Source organism: Paralichthys olivaceus, chromosome 1 (assembly GCF_024713975.1).
Source record: "Paralichthys olivaceus isolate ysfri-2021 chromosome 1, ASM2471397v2, whole genome shotgun sequence".
Taxonomy (NCBI): Eukaryota; Metazoa; Chordata; class Actinopteri; order Pleuronectiformes; family Paralichthyidae; genus Paralichthys; species Paralichthys olivaceus.
In genome coordinates this window covers 31,048,666-31,070,680 of record NC_091093.1, presented here as the reverse complement: position 1 = coordinate 31,070,680, position 22,015 = coordinate 31,048,666, and the positions used below count along the sequence as shown (strand labels likewise).

The window sequence follows — 22,015 nt, the reverse complement described above, 5'->3', positions numbered from 1 at the left end:
TTCACACTGAACATTTGGATTTAGACAAAATGAAGACTGCTCAGTCTGACCTGGGCCAGAGGCTGGACCGCCTCGTTGCCGCTCTCCATCGCTGCCTGCAGGGGCTTCAGAGCGGCGGTGACGGCGGCGTCCAGCCTCTCCAGCATCTGCTTCTTGTCCGGGTCTGTGGTCGCAGCCAAAACAACCTGGAAGGGCTGAAAACAGAAAAACGAAAACACGTCACACACGACAGGATACTGCTACAGTTACTGCTTCAGAGGCAGCGACACAGCAGCGACGCAGCAGCGACGCAGCAGCGACGCAGCAGCGACGCAGCAGCGACGCAGCACCTCTCACGTGACGTCATGACGAAGCAGACAGAGCGACGACTGGCTCTCATGTTTATAAACAGATGCAGAGTAAATGAGAGAGTGGACGGGGGACGCGGTGGTCCACCTGGGTTATACATTCTTCAGGAGACATTTGATAAATATAAATACTGATCTAAGTATTGAGTGAAATAATAATCACATTAATGAGAACGTTTTTAAGGTAGTTGATTATTTCTGCATGTAAAGCTGAACGTACCTCTCTGGCACTCAGGACGTCCTGAAGTATCTGAGCAGCTTTCGGCTGCTTCTCCTTGTATTGGTCGAGGAGGTAGTTCTGTCGGGCCCGTTTAATGATCTGGCAAAAAAAAAGGAAATTCAAGTATGAAGTAAAATAAATATAAAACAGATAAAGACAAAAATAACGACCGTCCTGATTCATGGACTGAAGACAGAGTCCAGGGCTTTTCCAGCACCACACTGATAAATGACCAGACAATTATTGTTTCACCTTGACATAGTACATCAATATATTACCCAAGAATACACAAACATGCTGGGACACAAGAAGACGATGGACGGACGGTCCACCTGTAAACAAACTGGTGAAGGAAAAGTTAATGATCCACACTCACTTTGTCGTCTATGTCTGTGATATTCATGCAGTAGAGGACGTCATACTTGAAGTAGTCCCTGAGAATCCTTCGCAGAATATCGAACGATATGTAGGATCTGAAGAAGGACGAATGATTTTTGTTAAGACAAGACAAACGTTGAGTGAACTGAGTTATTATCTTGTTTTGATCTGATTGCTTCACCTGGCATGTCCCATGTGTGAGGCGTCATAAACTGTGGGTCCGCAGCAGTACCACGTCACTTTATTCCCTTTCTGAGGAACAAATGGCTCCTGGAACATCGAGACGACACATTTTCATGAAATCTGTGGATATTTGTATGACCTGTGTGTCTGTGGACGTGGAACCAGTTTGACTCCCTAAAAACAAGAAACCTAATAACTGTGATCACATCGGGTTTATGATTCACAGCCTGTGATGGTTTTACAGTTTCCAGTGTTTCGCTCGTCAAAGCCACTGAACTGCTCTGAGAAAAGAAAGCAGCATGTTGAACACAAATGTGACCATCAACCAACTCTGATCCAAACTGAAGTCAAACCTGGCTTCTTTCTCTTAACGTCTGCTTCCTGAGATAAATGACGATGAACGCTGACACACAAACACCGACATGGATTTAAATGTGCGTCACGTACCTTCTCTCTGGTCAGACTGTTGTAGAGCAGAAGTTGTGGAACATCTGTTCCTGCTGGTGGAGACCAGGGAGGCTGGACACGCTTTCCCTTCACTGAACATGAAAGTGACACAAACACAGAAACTTTAGAAGCAGAAACATTTATTCAAATCAGCACTTTTTATTGTGTTCAATATTTGTTATTATGATCTCGAGCTCGATCTGTCAGAGAACAGTTGGAGTATTTGTTTTGTTTAGAAACGTGAGGGACGGTGTACACACACACACACACACACACACACACACACACACACACACACACACACACACACACGATGATTAGATATTGTTTCTAAACCCTTGAAACAATATCCAGTTTCCTGAAAATGCTTCACTTCTGTGTGTTTCAGTTTCTCTTTGGTCACCGCAGTTTGTTTGAACAGTGATAGACTGTTAGCGCTGAGCTACAAGCTCCAGTCCACAAACAGTGACTCATAAGGAAAGAGAGAGTTCAAACTGAATTCATTCAAATGCCCGTTACATGCCGGTGTTTGCAGAGCTGCAGGTTAGAGTCGATTTAACACTAATCGATGTCAAACAGCCTTGAGACCAAGAACACGTTGAGCCTGCTCATGCCTGTCTACTCACTGCTGCTCTCAGAGGGGACGTCCTGCTGCAGGGCGGCTACGTGTCTGTACCAGCGCAGAGCGTGGACATGCTGTGGGTCTGGGGGCCTGTGGAGGAGCTTAAAGACTTTGTGGTCGGCCTGGGAGAAGCTGAACCCAGCCAGGTAGCTGCGCGAGGTTAGGTAGTCATTCAGGGACACGGCCAGCGTGGCCTCCTCATTTATCTGTAGCAAGAAGCCATAGTCAAAGGCTGCAGAAACAAGAGGGCAAACGTTCGCAGAGAATTACAGACGAGGCCACAACAGCCAGAGACAACAACACTGACAAGTTTGATCACCAGCGACTAACTATATGATATTTTCATTTGAAATGACAGGATGCATGAATGAGTGTTTTCCTGTTTCTACAACATCCTGCTCTCTGGACTGAGTCGAATGAGAAGTCGTGTGATTTTACTAGAAACAGCAACAGGAACAATAATGACGCTCTGAAACGTGAGTCACATGACCAGCGGGAGTGGACATTGTCTCTGGCCGTGGTGCTGGATGAACTGTGACACAAACACTGCAGGGACGTGGAACTGAGGGATCGTGACGCTGCAGGAGAAAATCTCTCTGAACGGGATTCAAAGTACGAGCAAAGAAACAAAGCAGCAGAAAAAGGCTCAGAAATCTGATCTGACCCATCAAACAATGATCCTGTTGAATTCTCCAACCACACACAGTGAAATCCTCAAAGCTCAACAGGGTCTTTGATTTACTTTCTCTACGCATGACTTCAATACTGAAACTGAAAGATCTAGTGAAGTGAGAACAGAGCGACAGCTCAGGGAGGAAGGAGGAGATGGATGAACTGAAGACGCTCTCGAATGATCCACAAATGTTTGAACGTGAGACAGAAGTGAGTGAGGAGCTTGTACACGAACATGAAGTGTGGAGAAATAAAATCAAAGCAGAGACTTTAAGGTGAAGCGGTGTCTTTGATGATTCCTCATAGTTTGAATTGTCTCCACTCAGGAAGTGATGCTGTCTGTCTCTCTGTTTGTCTGTCTGTCTGTCCTTCTGTCTGTCTGTCCTTCTCTCTCTCTGTCTATCTGTCCTTCTCTCTGTCTGTCCTTCTGTCTGTCTGTCCTTCTGTCTGTCTTTCTCTCTGTTTGTCTGTCTGTCCTTCTCTCTGTCTGTCTGTCTGTCTGTCCTTCTGTCTTTCTCTCTGTCTGTCTGTCCTTCTGTCTGTCTGTCTGCAGGATCACAGATCCAGATTTCCATGAGACGTGGAGGTTTAACATTTTTATACAGAAAATAATTCATGCATCTAAATAAAAAAGACCCCCCCCCCCCCCCGGTTTTAATGGGAGGTGTTGAAATGTTCCTGTGGAAGAATTAATTAGCAGCTGATCTTTAATGAGAATCATTAACTGTCTCATTCAGAATCATTAGAAAACATGTTGGTTTCTCAAGCATCACTGTGGCTTTGATCGGTGGATCAAACCACGCTCCCTCAAAACATCCGGGGTCTTATTTGTTGTCCTTTGATCTTCGGTCGGTTTTTTAAAAAGCAGCTCTGTCTGTGACCGGATGACAGGGTTAGCTTAGCGGCTAACAAAGCTAGCGTTAGCTCCCGCTGTGACAGCTCGTGGAAAACACGTGAAACCCGTCGCTGCGTCACTCTCGAGTTCGAGCGCGATGGAAACGGAGGAGTTCTGTACCTGGATCTGCGGAGGTCGACATGACAGCTGCGCTCCGGTGCTGATGCAACAATAACGTGTCCGGAAGAAGAAGAAGAAGAAGAAGTGTGTTACATGCTAACACCAGGAACCGGAACCAATGCGTTCGAACCACACAGCTGTGGGGGGGGGGGGGCAGGAAGGGAGCGGGGACACAGATGACTGACGGACCGCCTCACCCGGAAGTTTGTGTTTGGTGTTTGAAGGAGCAGAGACACTCGGGACTCGAACTTCCAGCGTGAAAAGTGGCTCCGACCGGGTCACGGGGAAATGTCGCGCCTCAAAGAACACGTGGACAAACTGACGCGTCTGTACGAACGTTACACCGAGTACGTGCGGAGGAACCCGGCGGCCACCGCGCAGCTGGAGGCCACCGTGAGGACCGTGTCCTACCTGATCGCAGGTCTCTGCACTCACCCGCTGCTCACATGTCCGCTGGAGCTTCGACCCGAGCGGGACTCGAACCTGAGGGGAGATTCAGATCAGATCACATGACCCCAGTAGACAACAGGAAGTACTAACAAGTAACACGCAGTACTTCAGTACTTCAGTGTTGTACAAATATAGAAACATGTGGATGAATGAAGCTGAGACAGTCAGTCCTCCCCCATCATTATATATATTATATACATTAAATATATTATATACCTTATATATATTATATATTATATATACATTGTACATGAAGTTCATTTAAAGGTGTTAAAGTTAAACCAGTGACTTCATGAGCTGACTCTTGTTTTTCAGGGCGATTTGCTGATTCCCATGAAATCTCTGAACTCGGTGAGTGAAGCTGAGCGTTCTGTCCACGGCTCCTTTCTGTCTCTGAGTCTAAATGTAGAGTCTCAGGTTGTTTCCTGCTCAGGTGGGTCGTGTTCTCCTCCACGTGTTGTTCTCGTAGAACTCAGTGACGCTCGTCTCTCTGTGTCTCTTCCAGTTTACTCTGCCTCCAATCTCCTGGTTCTGTTCAACGACAGCATTCTGCGTAAAGGGCTGAGACGTGCGCTCCCTGTGGTGAGCCCGGTGTGTTTCACCATAATCTCACGTTTGAATCCACAGAAAAACAAATGCTGAGTGTGAGAGTTTCATGTCGGAGCTCCGCCCTCAGGGACAGTAAACAGAAAAGTGTGACGGTGTTTTAACTTCAGGGTTTTTTAACACATGAGATATTTGAGCTGCAGCAGCTCAACAGTATCAATCAGCTCAGGAGAGACGGACACAGGGTTCTTCTGTTAGCTCCAGTCTGGACTTGATGATCCAGCCGAGGAGATAAGAGCGTCAGATAAAAGCCCTCTGACCTTCACACGCTGTGACCTTCACACGCTGTGACCTTCACACGCTGTGACCTCGTGTCTGTCTTCACGAGTCGTCGAGTTTCAGTTAGAATGTGGTGTTGTCTCCGTTCTGTCGACTGGAAGTGAAATCGTCTGTGTGTCTCTGCGTCCAGACTCTGTCTCAGCAGAGACTCCTGACCTGGCTCTCTGTGCTGGAGTATCTGGAGGTGTTCCTGGAGATGGGAGCCTGCAAGCTGTGGGGGGATGTCGGCCGCTGGCTGGTGATCGGACTCATTCAGATCTTCAAGTATGGTTCAAAACTTCAGTCGAGTTTAAACAGAAGAAATCACCTTTATATAATTTCTGCATTTGAGAAGAAATAAGCAGCTAAATGTTCCTGAACACATTCAACCGTCTCATGTGAAACGTGTCAGGGTCACACGTCCTCGCAGCCACGTAGCACAGACAGGAAGTATGTGTTGAGCTTTGACACGCGACACAAAGGTTGTGTTTCCATGTTTTTATGGTTAAATCGTGTCTGAGATTTGCTTTTTTTTAGAATAATAACAAAACAAAAAAGTGAAGTGAGGAACCTCGTGCTTCCTGTTGCTCTGTTACGTCACCAGGACCATTTTCCGCTTCGTTCTCCTTCTGTGGTACAAATCCGGGATCCAGACTTCACCTCCCATAATCCCCCTGGACCGAGGCGCAGAACTTGTCAATCAAGGTCAGTTTCACATGTGGAACCATCACTCACTTGTTTAAGTGTGTACAATAACATGTGTGTGTGTGTGTGTGTGTTTCCCTCCTCTCCTCCACAGATGACGGTGACGGCAAGCCGGAAGATGTAACCTGCTTTGTGGGTCAGAGGTCAGGACGAGTCATTCGGCCGCTGGGCAGTGGTAAGAAAACGTCTTTAGTGAATTAAATGTAAAATCTATTGAACATGAGAGATCTGAGCTCCTGTGGACTCCTGACGTTTCTGTGTTCCTCCGCTGACGTAAATATGAACATCGCTTATTCATCCATTATCAATTTCACATATTCTTTGAGGGGCTGGAGCCACAAACCACTGTACCACCGTCCCATCTGTCGCACAGAAATATTTAAATGTTGTACCAGGCACAGAAAGTACCTTCATCTCGTCCTGGCAGGTCCGTCCCTGCAGGCCCGGCTGTGGGGAGCACCGAGTCAGAAGAAGAGCAGCAGCTTGAGGGAGAAGCTCCACAGCAAACCCACACAGCTCAGACTCCAGGAGACCATCGCGGAGTCTGTGTACATCGGGCGGCCTCTGATTCACTGTATCCTTCACAACCATCCTGCAAACATTAGGGCTCTCAGCTGGATCCTCGTGAGAAGAACGGGGAAACCATTCATGACGTCTGATCACCCACAGTAGATTTTATATTTTGATCGCGTCTCTGGAGGTTTTACGTGATCTCGTGTTTCTCAGAGGTGAAGAGCAGATTCAGAGTCAGAGTAAAGAGACGAGGACGTGCTGCGGAAAACTGCTGCTGCCTCAGATTAAAGCTGTTTTCACTCACTGAAGATTGTTCTGCATGAACGTCTCTGAGTTTAAGAGGGCGCTGTGAGTGTGTGAGGGAGAGAGTGTGTGTGTGAGTGCAGACGGAACGATGACGACTGAGCTACATGAGCAGCGAGATGAGATGAGACGTAGAGGAAACAGCACAAAGAGGAAAATGAAATAAACTAATAGAAATCAGCAAATGAGATAAAAACACATTTGCAACATAAAGATAAAAGTTGTGTGATTGTGAAATTTGTTATAATAAGTATTATTTAACTCTTCAGTGAAACACAGCCTCGACGTGACGAGGACATTTCTTCAGAGTTTATTGTCCGTCCATGTCTTTGCTTCCTTAAGTCAAACCTCCCCGTGGACAGTGCTCTGCCTCGGACTCTGTGGGAAACAGTCCTGGAAGCCGTGGCTCGTCTCCGGCGTCCTGGAACTGTCCAGGTGAGGAACTTCGGCTTCGCAATGAAATATAAATGTGTTCTTTGTTATCGTCGGACATTATGTACGTTCTTCCCACGCGGACACGGGGAGAACATACTGCGAGTGGTTGTTTGTCTCTGTACGTCAGCCCCGTGATTCGCTAACAGCCTGTCCAGTTAACCCCGCCTCTCGCTGATGTCAGCTGTGTGGGAGGAGCTGGATGATTTGGTCTGATGTTACTCATGCAGATGTTCCACGTTTGTTATTCAAACCCAAAGAACCAAAATGAAAAGGAGATAATGGAAAGAAAAGCATATTTAAATAAGTGACGTGGAAGAAGTCCAATCCTCCCAGTCGTCGTTCTTCTTCCGTCTCTCCGTCACGTGAAAGGAGTGAAGGTCAGAATCGTGTTTCAAGTCTTCAAGTTCGTAATCGTCACAGTTCACAGCTTCGTCTTTAGTCTTCCTGCAAAACTTGAAAACGGAATTCCTTTGAATGCGTCACTGACACGTCACATTCACGAGGATCGGACGACCTGTTGCCCAGAGGCGTAAAAATCGTAATCGCGCAGCGCTGCGCAGATCATAAGAAAGGATTGTTCGAAAGAATTCTCCTGAGGCCTCACGTGTGGTCCGTTCTGTCACTCAGAGAATCTCACTCCTCTCCCTGACAAGTGATCTCTGAATAATATGAAGCCGGGTGAAGTTCTCCTGTTCCGTGTCTCGGCTCAATCAATAAATCGGTCACTTGAAGAGTTTAATGAGACGACTCGGTTATTTCTCTCTCCAGCTTCGCCGTCCTCAACGAAACCAAATTTCAGAATCGCTGGGAGCGAGCGGAGATGAGGAGGAGGACGTTTCTCCTGCTCTACTACCTCCTGCGTTCACCTTTCTACGACAAATTCTCTGAGTGAGTATCTGACTCACTGGTTTTCATCATCTATTATTCCAGGAATAAAATTGCAGTTTAATAAACGTGATTGTTTCTTCACCGGCAGAGAAAAGATGCTCTTCCTGCTCAGACTCCTCGCTGATCACGTGCCAGGAATCGGACTTGTTGCACGTAAGTTCTCAACGTCAAATATCTGTGACAAAAGAAATCAACACGTTTGGAGAAGAACATAATAATAAAAATATGAATAATGATGATGATTATTATTATAAATCTCCACCAAGTTTTCTCTGCTGTTCCTCAGTCAGCAGGATCACAGGATTGGACCTGGGAGGATGTGGAACGGGTCAAACAGGGAGATTTTAAAAGTTTGTTGATTTCAGAGAATAATTTAGGACTGATATTTACGAGTTTGTATAATCTGGTGCAGATCGGTTGATTTTCAGGGGCAGTTGTGTTCGTTGGGGTTTTTCCTGACAAAATTCTCGTGGAACCTTAGTCATCACGTTTGTCTCAGACCAAGTTCATCAGCAGTGGATCACTAAAAGAATCGTGTCGCTTCTGTACGAAATGTCTTTCTCTCTGATTTCAGTGAAGAACTTTGAACTATTGGTTTGTTGTGAGGAACAGAATGAAACCTGGAGCTGCTTCTCTCCTCAGGCCCTCTGATGGATTATCTTCCCACCTGGCAGAAGATCTACTTCTACAACTGGGGATAAAACCTGAGTGGATTAAGGATCATTTGATTTGCGGCGGCGATAAAGGACGTGTGGGGTCGTCACCTCACACAGAGCTTCCTGCTGTCATCCCCCAGGCATCAGAGAAACTCTGCGGAGACGACTTCCACTGCTGCACCTTGTTCTAACGACACTTCCTGTTTCCTGTCAGAGATTAAATGGAGATCCTGAACATCCTGAACGTCATTTCAAAGAATCAGATTGTTTCTGACTCAACAAAGAGCTTCAGCAAACGAGAACAATATTTTCTTGATGAACTTAATAATTGAGTTCTTGATTTACGCTCGTGTGTACGATGAAGACGCTGATGATGAAGATGTTATTGTCTCGTTTCATTCTCTCTCTCTCTCTCTCTCTCTCTGTTCCTCCCTGAAGCTCTGTCATTCGTCTGTTGAGAGAAAACTTTACTGAGATGTTGTCGTCACCAGCAGGAATAAGATTTGAATTCAGTGTCGTTTGTCCCGAGCTACTGAAAACCACAGGAAGCTCCGGCAGCGCGTCAGCGTCAAACCGAAGCAAATAAAATGAGGAGGAAGAATTTTACTCCTTTAAAGGATAAAAACTAAATCAGAGGAGATTTAATCTCTTGAGGTATTTTGTTGAAGTGGTCAGATTCACAAACTGTTAAATGTTTCTTACATTTTAACTTTATTCTCATCATCAGAGTTAAATAATATATCCTCAGATTCATTCAGTTTTCAGATTGTGCGTCAGTCTCGTTCTCGTGAACTCGATATCTCAGAATATCTGGAGAACATTCACTCAGACTCGCTGATAAGATTTGAGCAGAGGTCAAAGGTCACTGTGAACTTGACCATGAAACGAAAACACGTTCCAGACTCAGTGAGTGTGTGTGTGAGTGTTTCAGTCAATGACTTGCACACAGCCGAGGTTTTAAATCTTTATTAACATACTGAATACGTTTCTTTTTGTAGCCTACAAATAAATAATTGAATGCTTCTTCCTTTCGATCTGTGTGGTTTGTAATTTCTCGTGGTTGAACACAATCTTTCAATAAGTTGTGAGTCTCGTGTCGCGAGCAGAAACAGACGGTTCAGTGGGTTTGAGTTCACTTGCATGCGACCTGGTCAGTGTTACAAAGACTGAAATGGTTCTTTGTTTTTTTTCATCGTCGGAAACGTAAAAGATAAACATGTAAACTGACGACATCGGACTTTCAAAATAAAAGGTTTAAGTGATGAGGGGAAAATGGCAGCATCCGCAGAACGTGTTGAGGTTCATCGAGTCAGTCGAAGTCAAACGGAAATGATGCATAGACACAACAGAGTCGTTGTTTTCTGAGCTGGGAGTTACGTCAACTTTAACAATAGTCTGGGTTTAATTTGAAATCTCCAATAGCTCCGACACCACGAACCAGAAGTATCGGACTCTGAGTCCCTCGAGTGCTTCCTGGGTTCAACTTCCTGTCAGAAGACAGGCGATGAACAACCACAGCAGCGAGGACGTCAGATGTTTGACACTTCAGGGATTCGGTGAATTGATCCTTCACCCAGACAGAAACACATGATCCCGAGCTCACAACGATCACGACGGTGTCGTCAGTGCTGAACGTAAATGAAACAACCTGTGGATTCAGATTAACACTGAAAGATGAAAATATAAACCGTGACTTTTTTTAATATCATGATAAAAACAAGATGAAGAAGTTCGGAATAATCATCAGAAACGACACTTTGATTCATGTAGAAGGAATAAAATATAGAAGAGTTAACTCTGAAAATCTAAGACCAAAAAATTCTCGGTGGTATTTTACAACATGACTCTTGGTTTAAAAAAAGACGACACCGCGATGGTTTCCTTTAAGAAAATAAAACAAGAGTCCGCTAATGAGAACGAGAGAAGAAAATACTGTCTCACTCCTGTAAAACTGTCTCTAGAGGGACGAGGGACTTCTCCTCCCCATGCAATCGTTTCCCCGTCTCTCCCGTCCGTCCAGTCCAAACGCTCGTGGTCAGTCAGGAGGCTGGTCGCTCCACACGGGCGTCAGTACGTCTTCCCACGGTCGGCACTGATCAGTAGGAGCCGTAACGATCCTGAAGAGGAAACACGGAACAATTAGAAATGTTGAGGTCGACGAGGTTTGATGATCGTCAAACAGGTTTGGTCGTCATTCAGTCAGCTCGTGTTTCCTCGTAACGTGGACGCAGACTGATTTGAGTTTGATTCAAAGGAGGCGGGGTAGGAGGCGGGGTTGGAGGAGCAAAGTGAGACGTCCAATGACTCCTGCTGTCTCACCTGGATCGTGTTCATGACCCCGTTGGCGAGGACGGCCATCTTGCCCGCTACGGACTTCACACCCTGTTTGAACTGTGCGATGTCAGGGCCCGAGGGGAGCACGCCATCGAAGCCAGCTGCCCTCCCTGCGGAGGAGGAGGAGGAGGAGGAGTTAGTTTCAGCAGAATATACATTAGTAAAAAGGACGGGATGAAATAAAATCTCTAAAGTTTGTTAATCCTGAAAAACACCTCTCACACCAAAGCTCCGCCCCCAAAACACGTGAACGTACACTGACAACTTCCAGAAGACGCCTTTGACTTGACGCCAGTATTGTCTCTGCTTCAGCTGAGGACGTCCCTCAGACTGAAGACTCGTGGAGTCGAGAGGTTTTCAAATAATCCGATAAGTGTTTCAGAAGCAAACGAGCAACCTGACATTTAATTTGAGGCCGAAGATCAGAGAAAGGTTTGAGGACGAAAGGACAAACTAAATCTTCATGAGTGTGTGAGTACAAACCCACAGCGAACATCTCGTTCTCACAGGAGCCGTGTTCATCAGAAACCTGATGAACCTGATTCCTCTGAGCTCCAAAGCTTTAGAGAGAAGTCTCACACCAGTGAGACACAACAACACAACAACTCCCGCCTCGTTCTTTTCTTCATCGCGCAGATCAACAGGACTCACCTTTATGGTCACTGCCGTCTCCGAACAGGTCGGCTGAACTGATGGAGGTGCTGCCGGACATGCTCTCCAGTCTCGTCTTAGCATCGTACTGAGAAGAGCGCAGATTTAAAGCTTCAATATCAACTGTTCCGCTCAGAGAATCTCTCGTTTTTGTTTGAAACACGAGTGCAGGTGATGTTTCTCACCTCGGCGCTGCTCTCCCGACCAAAGAACATGTCGGACGAGATCGCCTTTGCGTTGGCGAACTTCTGCCTGGCCTCGCTCGACTCTGACACCGGAGCCGGCACCTCAGCTTTTCTCCTGCTGGGAAGTCTGGGTGAAACACGAGGCCACACATCAGAGCTGCACCGCCCAGTTTGAAAAGGTGGAGAAAATACAGAGCGTGTCTGAACGTCTATGTGAATACCTCTCTCCAATCGGCTGAATACTAGAGATGGTGACCTCCTCTTTGGGGTCCTCCTTCTCCAGAGCCCAGGACGTGGAGAAGGAGGCGCCTCCTCCCTCAGTGTCCCACCGAGATCCAAAACTATCTCCCACTGTGAACGGGTTGTCCTTATACCTGAAACATCACAGTAGATTTAGTTCTTTGCTCCCACTCATCTTATCTGACGTGGGTTTGTTTGTGTGTCGTGTACTTCGGGGGTCCAGAGGTGAAGCCCGGCTCATCAAACATGTCCAGTTTGGAGCGAGAGGACGAGGATTTGGCTCCAACGGGAGTTTCCTGCTCGATCACCTGCATCTCTGACATCACGGAGTGAGACACGGCACTGAAACAGAATGTGCACATTCAGAGACGCTCTGCTCATGAATCAACCTGACAGCACAAATGTTCGATACCTGAGTTAAGAGAACGACAGAAAGAGAGAAAACTCTTGATCGTCTGCAGAGAAACTTTGGAGAATGTCTGCACGATGGAGCCGAGACGTTCTCTGGAGTTTGTCTTTCACTGTTCTGCTGCAGAGATCACGTGTTTTAGTTTTTTAGTCTTGTACGTGTGAGGCTCCGCTCTTTTCAGTGTGAGATATTTAAATTCTTTTACTCGGGGCAGGCAGGACAAACTCCAGAAACAGCACCTGACTTGGACTTTTTCATTCTCACAGTCTCTCTGGATAACTTCAGGAGATTATCCCAAGTTCAGTGCCGGTCTCAAAGCAGTGATCTCAGTAAGACAACAACCTGATTGTGCTGTGACGTTACCTCCTGTTTCCGAAGCCCATGCCCAGTCGCTCGGCCTGCTCTCTCTTCTTGCCCTCCATGTTCTGAAGCTTCTTTTCCTCCATCTTCATGTCGATCTCCAGTTCTTTGTAAGCCAAGCGCATGGAGGCCACACTGCACGAGTGAGTCGAATCCCACATGGACGTATGCAAAGAGGTTTTAAAAAACATAGAATGGGAGAGAATAAGCACCAGCAACATAGAACCTGACGGTATTAAACCTGATTAGTTCAGATAAACTCATCTTACATGGATTCCTCGGCTTGTTTCTTTGCCTCAGCGACCTGCTCCTCTCTGAGCTTCTCAGCTACTTGTGCCTGTTTCTCCACCTCAGAGAAACTCTTACTGCTCACCTTCTGGGCTCCCAGACCTTTCTTTGCTCCCAGCTGCATTAGGGCGAGAGGATGTGGTGCACATCAGTCACAGTCACAGATCTTTACATATAGGCCTGGGCCGATAATCAATAAATCAATTAATCGCACGATAAATTAAAATGAACTCAATCATTTTGCCGGCCTCGATATATCGCCATGTTCATGCGTGTTTGTTTTCCTCGTCTCTTGCCTCCAAGCAGGTTGGATGACATGAGGGTTCACTCTGTGCTCGGTCTCAGCACCTGGGGCGTTTGTTCCATAGCGGAATGAACGGAGTGAACCCTCTTGTCAGTCATCCAGCCTCTTTGTGTCTGTGGGGGGAGGCGGGGCCGCTAGCATCAGCTCCACACACACAGTGAGTGAGCGTCGTGCGGAGCAACGCGAGGAAAAGAGATGATTGCAAAGTCAAACGCCACAGCCCCGGTGTGGGAATGTGCAACACAACAACCTGCCCACATAAAGCACAACCACCCGACCCAGTTTAACCAGCCGGGAAACAAAGTGCAGCTCGAGATGCAGAGCCTTCGTCCCGACAGTCAACACCCACTGAGGCGTTCGGTCGACAAAGTCAATATAAACGGAGCAGAGCAGAATGGTGTTCGCTCACAGAAAGTGAAGTTCACTACATCGTTTAAGAAATGCTTCACTTTAGTACAGTTGAAAAGTCAGCATTGAGAGATGCTGCAGACGTTAGACAGAACGAATTATCTGCGAGAGAATAGACGTCACAAACTGAACCTGAATGTTCAATATTTATTCAAGCGCAATTTTGTTTGTCGAGACTTGATAAGACATTTTATTTATTGTTTTGTTTGTGTGTGGTTTTATTTTGAGCGCTGTTTTTGAGAGTCCATTATATTTTTTGTTTATTGTTTTTTGTTTGTTTTATTTATTTAGGATATTTAAACGTTCCTGAAATCGCGATGGTGAAAAACACTGAGAGATAAAAGTTTATTGTATTTGAAAGGGTGTGAATTATTAGGAAATATTATCATGTTGACAATATGTCGTCCAGCAAAATGTGTTATCGTGCCGGGCCTATTTACATATCAAGAGTGGGGTTCGACAGTTTGGAGCAAAGTTTCACATGAAATCTCGGCCCTGAAAACTTCAAGAGTGAAAATAAACATGATCCCCACTGTCCCAAGTTTCCACACACACACAGAATGGTTTGCTTCATAAACACTTCCAGGCTTTAACCACGAGGACTCGTCATTCTCACTGTTAGACTTGTATTTGGACGAGCTCGCGGGCCGACTAGAGCGGCTTCAGCTTCACTGACAAACAAAACCAGCAGAACCAGAAACCAGATCATTCTTATTCTTCTGTCTGGAGAAATGTTCTCAGTGACGGGCCAAGCAAAATTAATATCGATCAAATCTGACTTCAAGACAGTTTGATTTGTAAAATTGAATTTAAGATGTTTTAAGACTTTAAGGACGCTTTGACAAATAATAGCCGGACACAGCTTGTCTGCTGCAGACACAATTTCAAAATAAACTAAATGTCTGTATTGAAGAATATTAAAATTTCCCCCAAATATCTTTATTTTATTTAGGCTATTTACCCAATTTATGGGCAATTGTGTGATTTCAGCTCAGTCTTAAAGTTTTCACATAAATCCCTTCTAGTACAACGATGGAAGTGTTGATCCAGCAGAGGACGACAGGAAACAAACACTTAGAACCTGATCATTATTCACAGCAGACGACTTTCAAATACTTCAAGGTTTGTGATGAAGTAGTAAGTAGTATTATTTTACTGAATATTTCCTGTGCCTCCATTTCATTGGCTTCATGGTTTCTCTCTTTGTGGTTTGGTGAAATTATGACTCACCCCTTTTTTGGCAGCCATGGGCTTCTTCTTCCCAATGATGGACGGTTTCACATCTGAAACACGAGAAGAAGAAAAGTGTAAAAACTGCAGCGTGTTGTCTTCACCCCATCTCAAGAACACAAGCTCCCACAGAGGGTTTTTACTGTGCGACACACAGACTGTGAAGAAAGATGGACGACACGACAGATGCCCAAAAGTGAGGCCAAAGCGTCTGAATCCCCCCGGTGGCCGGCTGCAGTATAGGTCATTAACCACATCTCCTCCATGTAAACAGACGGAGAAAAACCTCAGACACCAAATGACGTCATTGGCAGAAGACGGCCGTGTTCACACCGTTGATATTTTTGCTTCATTTTTTGAACAAAGTGGAGACGTGTCGTCCGTCTTTATTTACAGTCCACGATGCGACCCGTCAAACATCACAGAAACACAAAGCGTGACGCTCGGCTTCACAAAATCTCAGATGCTGAACTACTTTGACTTCTATCACTTGTTTTGCATGAGAGAAATATTAAAAAGCTTCCCGCTCACATAGCACTGGTGTTAGCTCCCAGGAGAACGTGTCAGGCAGAGATATAATGAGAATAAATATTTGAGAGAAGGGTAGGAACTTAAAATTATAGATGCATTAGGGGACAACATTTTTTCCGCTGCACCAGGCGACAAACAGTGTTATTAGTTCTTTCATTCCACCAGTCAGTGACGTGTTATCCCCAGGTGCTTCTGAAGTTCTCATCACAGTGATGAGCTGCAGGTATGTGAGACAGCGCCGCAATGACTGCTCTCCTCTCACATAACCTCTAATAACACCGGGCGTTGTCCCACCCAGAGAAACGTGTCAAACAGCAGATGCTAACAAAAAAAATAGCATTCAAATATCACAAGTTATTTCCACTGCGTCATGAGCAGAGAGGAGAGCGGCTGTTATGATGCGAGTGAGGCAACACGACCATGCGTCTGCAGCAACCAGCGCAAACTGACACCACGCTAATCACCTTTAAGTGTCCGTCCTTCCTGTGACGACAAACGCATGGAGTCGTCTGCGAGACAAACCAGTCGCCACGATCATGATCCAGACACACAAGGGGCTGATTTTACACAGTCATACAAACACTGACGCTTGGACTTTAGTCACAGACGCTGTCGATGACATAATCAGGATTTTGTATAGATAAAACTGTGAAGATTAGTCACCTGACAGAAAAACCATCAGCAACTAGTGACTATTCATATTCTTGTCAGTTTTGTATTAGAGCAGGTTCAGGGTCAGTTTCAAACATCACATTAAGCTCCATGAGTTGTGACTTTTGTTCATTGTGTTTGAAAGCTCTGATTTGAATCCCTTGAATTCCCTCAGCTCAATTTCTGTTGCGTCATTAAAGTTCTATTATGATTAATAATTGAGAGTAAAGAAAATAAAAAGCCTCCTTGTGTCAGACCTTTTCTTAACCGGTTGGATAGAATTAGTGAGATTCATCACATGTTCATAAGCGTGAGAGTAAGAAACCATCCCAGTTCTTTTTATTCAGTGTAGACAGACATGATGATCCTTTAAGCTTTTATGCATGTGACAAGTTGTCAACGTTGAAGATGTGAGCATGTATTCGTTTGCAGATAATTAAAACCCTGCACCATAAATATGCACGAACTAAGACCTCAGCTGAACAGAGACAACATGTTATTCAAACAAGTGGAACATGTTTCTGCACAGCTGCAGCTACGAATCCACAGGACTGTGTGGTATGACCAAAATGTCATATGGCAGATATGCTCACACGCCACCACGGCTGCTTGTGTTGCTTTCATGTCTCCTTCCTGTCTATATCAGGGTTATTATAGTTAATGAAAACTAAGACTAGCAATGAAAAAATAATTTAGTTAACTGAAATAAAAATAAAAACGACAATTACAAGAAAAACGAAAACTAAATAAAAACTACAATGAACAATTAAAGGACTTGATGAACCATATTTGGTTTCACACATTGTTTCATCCTTTTTCAGCTTCTACAAGTCGAAGCTTTCTCTTAATACCTGGAAAAACTAAAACTAAGACTAAAAGTAAATAAAAACTCATCTGAAACCAGTCGATTCCTCAAAATAAAAACTAAAACTACAAAATCACTTGTTGAACTAACTAAAACTAAACTGAAATAAAAAAGCAAACTGAAAAACTAAATAAAAATAAAGATTAATGAAAATTTCAAAACTATAATAACCTTGGTCTATATCCGTGTTGTGATGAAGAAACACAAAGTGTCGTCCAAATGACGAAACATATTTCTGTAAATAGTGGGATCATAAAAAATACACAATGACTGTGCAAACCTACATTTATTTAATTGTCCTGAACATAGAATTATTTAAAGTCGGCAGATACGAAGCCGCAGAGTGAGATTGAGTTGAACCCACTGTGAGATCGTACACGTCAGACACGAGGGGACATTTGACATGACAGCACTGAGCCTACAACAGAGCAGGACGATGCTCGTGTCTTTGTCCAGAGAGGCGGAATCGAACACTCACCAATGGAGGCTTTGGGTGACGTGCTCAGACCCTCGATACTGGGTCCTTCCTCCAGCTCTGGAAGAAGAAGATAACAGATTAAAAACACCAAACTTGTGAAGTGATGCAGTTTGTTGGATTGTCTGAACTGAGACTCATCTCTGGCCAACTCTATTCCCTGCACTCAGTGATTTACACCACGTCCACAGGATTTCTAATCTGAGGACTGAAAAGAGATAGAGTACAAATCTAAGTAGTAGATCCTGGAGATCATATTTCTGATGATGCAAGCAGTGGCATCTTTTCATTCAACTGCCGGCAAGACCCTGATGACATCACTTTGACGTAACACAGGCGGCATCAGACTCAACTCAACACCTGCAGAGAACCCTTTGATAATGAGAACCCTTTGATAATGACTGACACAGAAGGTAACGGGTCTGTTTTACTGACGGGTGCCTTCCTGGACTTTGGGTGTCGTGTCCGTCAGCTGTGGGGTGAGGGCGGCTCCGTTCTGCTCTGGCTCAGGGGGCGGCGCCACACTCCAGTCGTTAGCAGGCTGAAAATGTAAAAAATTATATTTTCACTTGAGTGAAGAAGAATTTATGGAACGCACATCCTTCTTGTTTTTATAGATAGATCTTATTACTTCAGATAAAGGAAGAGAAACAGGCAGCAGTCACACACCACCTCATTTAACTTTGCATCAACAGTTTCTTATTATGTTCAGCCTTAATTTGTCAAACCTCAACTTCATATATATTAATGCTGTATTCTTATTCTTAATTGTTTTTGAGACTCATTTAGATCCAAGTGAAGTTCACTGCCTTAATTAACTCACTGTAATATTTGTCATTCAGTAACTGTTGAGCTGTGAAACGCCCAGCTCTGTTCATATCTTGGTCTACTAACCAAATTAATGAGATCCTTGTTTAAATATGTGTTTGTGTTGTGCATTCACGTTGAAAGAATATTGGTTAATGCATCATTAGTGTAAGAACTCAAGATATCTGTGTATCATTGCCTCAAAAGATGATCTGGCATTCAGACTCTAGTAGAAATAATATTCCTGGATTGAAATGGCATGTGAGCAGACACAGAATGTTTTCTATCCCTGACGTGTTAACGCTGCGTTTTAACAAAACAAACAAACGAACGAACCAGAGTATGCTCAGCAAAAAAATCTGTCTCTTTCTTCTCAGGAGCTGCAGGGGTGCCTCCAGCAGAGGAGTCGATCCAGAGCTGCAGAGCATAGAGAGATGTGTTATACTAGACACACAAACACACACAGGAGCTGCAAAATATTCCCAGTGAAGTCTTCATTAACACGTGTGGACTCTGAGCTACTTGTGCTATCACGGCTCAGACACTGATAATCACTTAACCACAATGAAGTCAGCGATACGGACACCAGACAATTACATTTATAACCACAGAGTAGGTTTGGCACCTGTGGGGAATAAAAATAAAACCAAAAACTAATTCTTCAGCCACTTAATCAGGATGTGTGTAGTTTCATAGTTTAAAACACATGAGGATCTCTTTACAGATACAGACACTTCAGTGTGCACACAGATTAAACTCAATGTTCCAGAGGCAGATAAGAGTTCATTATGTGAGTCTGTTGTAAAGGTCAGATTTATGATAGAAAATATACAAGAAACAAACACATCAACGGTTCAGCAGCTCTGAAAACAAAGTCAGATGTTCAGCATGTCTGCTGCATCAGGGCCTCAGATCTGGAGAAATGTTCAGTCCACCTGCTGACTGCTGCGTATTCCGGATAATCAGCTGTCAGATATTTGTTCATGGTAACATCTGAGTCAGTGATGATTCATTCCATTAGGAATTTCAATGATACTCACATCTGTGCCATATTTAGACAACGCAGCGTTAGCTTGCTGCCGAATCTTCTCCCTGTACATCTGGGCTGCGCGGCTATTATACTTGGCATTGGTGTCGTTTGTAGAGCAGCCATGCTGGCGGAAGAAGGCCGTCTTCAGACCAGAGGAGAAACGGGGTTAATTAATTAAAGGTAATCGCACAACCTGTAAATATGTAATTCTGATGCAAGATACAGGATCTTGTTTTCAATTGATTTTCCATTTGGGCCAGGAAGCCTCAGTAACTCACCGCGTTAGCGTTGCCTCCAACCTGCATACATCTGAGCTGAAACCAGTTCCAGTTGGAGTCTAACTCAGTGGATCTGAGGGGACCAGAAGAAAATGTCAGCTCTCCAGTGTGACGTGCACATGAAGCACACTGGACATCATGTGTACTTCATGGTTGAACACAACAGTAGATCAGAGTGCAGAGGAGAGAAGAACCAACCCTGGCTACTTTCTCACTTCAACAGTCACAGCAGAAATAAAGAACACCCCCCCATTAATCTGATGGTAGGAAGGTGTGTGGGGGGAGGGGATGTCCTCCTCACCTACAAATCCCTCCATGGTCTATCCCCCCAGTAGCTGTCTGACCTCCTCTGCCCTTACTACCCATCCCGGAGCCAGCGGTCCTCAGACTGGGGTCTGCTCTCCATCCCCACGCACCAGCCTGCAAACGTTTGGTGACAGAGCGTTCAGCGTGGCGCCCCCCACCCTCTGGAACTCTCTCCCATCTCACATCCGAAATGCCCCATCTCTGGACACCAACAGGAAACTCATGAAACCCACTTGTTCACCACAGCTTATGGACTCTCGCCTCAGACAATCATCAGTATTATTATCTTGTGTTTGTTTCTTTGTAAAGCGCCTTGGGTACCGTGAACGGCGCCATACAAACCTGAGTTATTATTATTATTACAACAGGGTTAGCATTTGTCATACCTGTTCATTTCAATGGTATTTGTACTTTTCTCTCTGGCTCATCATCTACTCAGTGTGGCTGTCAGAGACGTATGCAGAATGACAAATCAACAGGTCGTTAACGAACGCACCTGATGAAGCTGAGGTGCACCCCCAGGGAGCGGTGGATGCCGGAGCAGTCGATGCACAGGAACACACCGTAGGAGATACTTGCCCAGCTGGGGTTCTTAGCAGCGCAGTCGAAACATACCTGCGTGGAAACACATTTGAATACTGTCGTTACTGGGACAACTTCAGTGAGACCAGTAAGAGCCAGACATCAGAAGAGTAACTGCACCGCCACCCTCCCCCTCTACTTCCTGCGTGTGTCACGACTGTGAGAGATTACAAAACATAATGACAGCACAAACATAACCTGCGTCTTTAACGAACACAGACGACACTAATGATGATAACTCATGTTCTGCAATTCAATGCAGCAATTACTTTAAATCAGATCAATCATTTAATGACTGCTTATTCATTTTAATGTGACCTGTTTAATAATGTGTAATGTGATAATTTATAATAAAACTAATTGTGCTGTGTGACTCAAACTTCCTTTAACTGTTTCCTATTGTTGAACCTTCAGTTGTTAATCGCTCACTTGTGTTTTGAAAGGTTCTACATGAGGTAATACTGGTATTAAGCCAAAGAAAAGCAGGAGAACAGTGAAAGTACAAATAATCCACAGGCCACAGACACACAACAGCCAGAGGAAGTACAACAAACATTTCAAAACGAAAAGATCTGAACTCTGCAAAGAAACACGAGTGAAAGGCTTCAGCAGAATGTGTCTTTGTTGGGCATCAATCCTGTGCTGGTCTCAAACACGTCACTGTAAAGCACCGTGTGAATGACTTGTTGAGCATTGAAGCCAGATGGTGTCTGACTGCAGTGAACCTGGAAACCTCGGCAAAGGGATTTTCATCGTGGACTGACATGAGACTTTTTAAACAGTTTCGTAGATTCACGTGAAAACCTCACAGACTCCGAGTGGTTTCCCTCCACAGGTGAGAACAGGAGTCACAGCTGGAGCTGAACCAGCTGCTGGACCCGGAGGTTAATGTCTCTCCCGGACTACAGAGACTCGAACCCGCGGTGACAGCTGCTAAACACCCGCGGAGGTTCCCGGAGCTTTTTTTAAACCGTAACGAGTCGCCGGTCGTCGAGTACCGATCCTCCGTGAGCTCCGCCTCATCACACGTAGACGTGGCCTTGGCGTTTCGCTGCTTTACCGGCAGGCTAGCAGCCGCTAGCAGCCGCTAGCTCCCGTGTAGCCGGGCCTAGCTGGGGAGCAGTTAGCCTGCCGAGCTAGCCGCTTCGCACCGGACGCACCGACCGACCCGCCGGTCGCCACCGGGCCGTGACGACGCGCGGACACGGCGAAGGAGCCGGTTACCTTGTTGGTGGGAACCGATCGCAGCCTCTTGAAGATGCCGAGGATCTCTGTCTTATTTGGTTCCGTCGCCATCTTGCCACTCTGACAATTTCCATCAGCTGACGTCACTACGGGTCCTCGCGTGAGCCACATCCGGGACGAAAGTCGAACGTCGCGAAT

General features: G+C 45.2%; 3 protein-coding genes across 10 annotated transcripts in view; 1 reads left to right on the top strand and 2 right to left on the bottom strand.

The window, feature by feature from the left end:
• Positions 1 to 6,445, bottom strand: part of cars1 (cysteinyl-tRNA synthetase 1) — a 12,569-nt gene extending 6,124 nt beyond the window's left edge. For 2 of the 7 annotated variants that reach the window (XR_011243367.1, XM_069527805.1), the window contains exons 1-7: positions 3,885 to 4,024; positions 2,202 to 2,403; positions 1,576 to 1,667; positions 1,127 to 1,215; positions 944 to 1,040; positions 568 to 666; positions 51 to 194 (exon numbers count right to left, since the gene is read on the bottom strand). Coding sequence is in view for 4 of the 7 variants with exons in the window: in XM_069527805.1 (XP_069383906.1) it covers positions 51 to 194; positions 568 to 666; positions 944 to 1,040; positions 1,127 to 1,215; positions 1,576 to 1,667; position 2,202 (522 nt within the window). In the remaining 3 variants the exon portion in view is untranslated. Of the gene's footprint in view, positions 1 to 50; positions 195 to 567; positions 667 to 943; positions 1,041 to 1,126; positions 1,216 to 1,575; positions 1,668 to 2,201; positions 2,430 to 3,884; positions 4,025 to 4,319; positions 4,382 to 6,311 lie in introns of those variants that run through there. The other 5 variants (XR_011243366.1, XM_069527801.1, XR_011243359.1 and 2 more) reach the window with 4 other exon arrangements.
• On the top strand, positions 4,087 to 9,721 carry pex16 (peroxisomal biogenesis factor 16). The gene is made up of 11 exons (XM_020108285.2): positions 4,087 to 4,305; positions 4,650 to 4,685; positions 4,840 to 4,916; positions 5,350 to 5,483; positions 5,803 to 5,903; positions 5,998 to 6,078; positions 6,331 to 6,477; positions 7,082 to 7,154; positions 7,923 to 8,042; positions 8,131 to 8,195; positions 8,685 to 9,721. Exons 1-11 carry the CDS (start codon positions 4,173 to 4,175, stop codon positions 8,741 to 8,743), a joined length of 1,026 nt encoding a protein of 341 aa, XP_019963844.2. The 5' UTR covers positions 4,087 to 4,172; the 3' UTR covers positions 8,744 to 9,721.
• Positions 9,649 to 22,015, bottom strand: arfgap2 (ADP-ribosylation factor GTPase activating protein 2). 2 transcript variants are annotated; one of them, XM_069527828.1, is made up of 17 exons: positions 21,857 to 22,015; positions 20,547 to 20,665; positions 19,745 to 19,817; positions 19,477 to 19,608; positions 18,773 to 18,853; positions 18,065 to 18,170; positions 17,633 to 17,689; positions 16,103 to 16,147; positions 15,108 to 15,160; positions 13,147 to 13,283; positions 12,881 to 13,012; positions 12,319 to 12,450; positions 12,090 to 12,242; positions 11,869 to 11,995; positions 11,684 to 11,771; positions 11,018 to 11,142; positions 9,649 to 10,815 (listed from the first exon to the last, which is right to left on the bottom strand). In XM_069527828.1, exons 1-17 carry the CDS (start codon positions 21,986 to 21,988, stop codon positions 10,795 to 10,797), a joined length of 1,713 nt encoding a protein of 570 aa, XP_069383929.1. In that variant the 5' UTR covers positions 21,989 to 22,015; the 3' UTR covers positions 9,649 to 10,794. The 2 variants fall into 2 exon arrangements, with proteins under 2 accessions (XP_069383929.1, XP_019963843.2); XM_020108284.2 differs by lacking the exon at positions 16,103 to 16,147.